The sequence below is a fragment of the Oxyura jamaicensis genome, chromosome 26 (genome assembly GCF_011077185.1).
Source record: "Oxyura jamaicensis isolate SHBP4307 breed ruddy duck chromosome 26, BPBGC_Ojam_1.0, whole genome shotgun sequence".
NCBI lineage: Eukaryota > Metazoa > Chordata > Aves > Anseriformes > Anatidae > Oxyura > Oxyura jamaicensis.
The window spans coordinates 540803-543185 of NC_048918.1; the positions used below are offsets into that span (position 1 = coordinate 540803).

The 2383-nt window shown below is 71.3% G+C and overlaps 1 protein-coding gene across 1 annotated transcript in view; it reads left to right on the forward strand.

Annotated features, from left to right (window-relative positions):
• The first annotated feature begins 273 nt into the window (after window positions 1-273).
• Window positions 274-2383, forward strand: part of EPS8L3 (EPS8 like 3) — a 5114-nt gene continuing 3004 nt past the window's right edge. Inside the window, exons 1-6 of the mRNA XM_035347410.1 lie at window positions 274-363; window positions 474-547; window positions 620-684; window positions 787-942; window positions 1732-1881; window positions 1969-2042. Of these exons, the coding sequence (XP_035203301.1) occupies window positions 323-363; window positions 474-547; window positions 620-684; window positions 787-942; window positions 1732-1881; window positions 1969-2042 (560 nt within the window). The 5' untranslated portion in view covers window positions 274-322. The remainder of the gene's footprint in view (window positions 364-473; window positions 548-619; window positions 685-786; window positions 943-1731; window positions 1882-1968; window positions 2043-2383) is intronic.

The window sequence follows — 2383 nt, forward strand, 5'->3', positions numbered from 1 at the left end:
GGGGGGGGGGGGGGGGGTGAACACAGGGCGGGTCCTGGGCCACCAATGGTTTTGGGGACCCAGGGGGGTGACACAGCAACCTGGGGACCTTGCTGGGTGCTGGGCTCAGGACCCTGCGCCCAGACCGAGCCCAGCCCTCGAGGCCGGACCCTGGACTGCGGCAGGGCGCTGCCCACCCTGCACGGCCCCAAACCGCTCGGGTCCACACCAGGTGCCCCGTACGGGGCTGGAGCAGGGGCAGGGGCACCGCCTGCATCCCCGCCAGGAGCCAAACCCCGCCCCCCCCCCCCCACCGCCGGCGCTGCCATCGCTGCCCAGGACGATGGGAGACCCCTTTGGCCGCTGGAGCGGCCCCCCGTCCCAGTGAGTGCCCAGCAGGGTGGGTGCCCCGCGCCCCCAGCGATGGGGGCCGGGCTGCGGGGCGCGGTGGCCGTGGGGCGGTCGGACTCACCGCCATCTGTCTGTCCGGCCAGTAGCGACACCGAAGACAGCTCCCACCTCCACCACTCCAACAGCTTTGCCCGTCCCAGCGGGAAAAGCATCTTCAGTGAGTAGCAGAAGCCCCCCAAAACCCAGCTCCCCCCCGCATGCCCACTCCTGACCCCGTGTGTCCCCCCAGACCAGCGCAAGGACTACAGCCAGAGCCTGCTCAAACCCCAAAGCAATTTCCATCACCATGTGGAGGTAGGAGCCCCCCCCAGAGTACCCCCCGGTGCCCCTCGCTGTGGGAGGTGACGGGCACCCCATGGCACCCCGTGATTCCCCGTGACGTGTCCCCCCCCCCAGCACCTGCTCACCATGCGGCTGGACAGGGACATCCGCAGCACCGATGACTGCCTGGCTCGCCTGAAGGCGCTGGAGGCCCAGGGCCGGGTCTGGGGGCAGGACCTCATCCTGCACGTCAAGAACCAGGAGCTGGTGCTGAGCGATGTGGAGAGCAAGGTACTGCGTGGCCACAGCACCCCCAAAAGCTGGCAGCCAGCCAGGAGCAGGCACCCCCCCCCCCGGCACCCCCCAGTCCTGGCACCCATTCTGGACCCAGCTCCCCATAAACGCGGTGTTCCCCCAGCCACGGCACCCCTGTATGCCTGGCACCCCCCGCAGCCCCAGCACAAGCATCAGCCTTCCAATGCCCCCCTGCCCCTGGCACCCACCCGGGCCATGAAACCTACCCTGGACACTTCATCCCCATACATCTCTTATTCCCCCACCCGTGGCACCCCACGTAACCCTGGTACCCCCGTCATCGCAGCCCTATGAGCTTGGCACCCACCACAAACCTTGCACCCCTCTGAGCCTGGCACCCCCTTGGCCGTGGCACCCGCAACCCGGCCTCACGGCACCTCCGCCGGGAGCCCGATACCCCCCTCACCCCCTGCTCTCTGCTGGCCACCGCATAACCCTGGCACCCACCTTCTCCTCCTGCACCGCAATAATCCTGTAATCCCCCGGCCCCTTGCATGCCCCTGCCCCCGCACCGTGATAACCCTGGCGCCCCCGTAACCCCTGCACCCCCATAACCCCCGGCGCCCCCCGTAACCCCCAGTGCCCCCCGTAACCCCTGGCGCCCCCGTAACCCTCGGTGCCCCCCGTAACCCCTGGTGCCCCCCGTAACCCCTGGCGCCCCCCCGTAACCCCTGTGTCCCCGTAACCCCTGGTAACCCCCGGTAACCCCCGGTGCCCCCCGTAACCCCCGGCGCCCCCTGTAACCCCCGGCGCCCCTGCGGGCAGGAGGAGCTGGAGAGCTACCCGCTGGGCAGCGTGCGGGACTGCGCGGCCCTGCTGGACGCCTGCAGCTACGACTCGGTGCTGGCCATCAGCGTGCAGGAGCAGGCCCCCCCCGGCACCAGCGTCCTGCTCTTCCAGTGCGACCGCACCGGGGTGAGACGGGGCACGGGGGGCGAGGGGGGGTGGGGAGGGGGGGGCTGCGCACCGGGGCGGGGGCTGACGGCAGTGGGGCTGTGCCAGGCCCAGACGCTGAAGAGCAGCCTGGAGAAGCTGGTGAGGCAGTGCAAGGAGGAGCAGCACCAGTACGGACGCAGGTAAGGGGGCGCGTGCCCCCCCCCCCCCCTTTGGGGGTGACCAGGCCGGGCCCCCCCAGGCCTGCCCTTAGCCCAGGCTGGGGGACCCCAGGTGGCAGGGGCTGAGGGGGGCTCTCCCTGCTGGTGGGGGACCCCCACTGCACCCCGCTCCAAAGGGTCCCTCCCCATGGGCATGGGCCCCGTCTGCCCGCTGCCTTCCTCCCTCCCGGTGTAACCCCCCCCACAGCCTCCTGGGGGGGGGGGGTCCCTGCAGGACCTTCCCCCGCCCGTGGGTACGGACCCCCGGCACCCCCACAGCCAGGGGCACAGCCCCATACCGCAGGCACCTCAGCAGCCCCCCC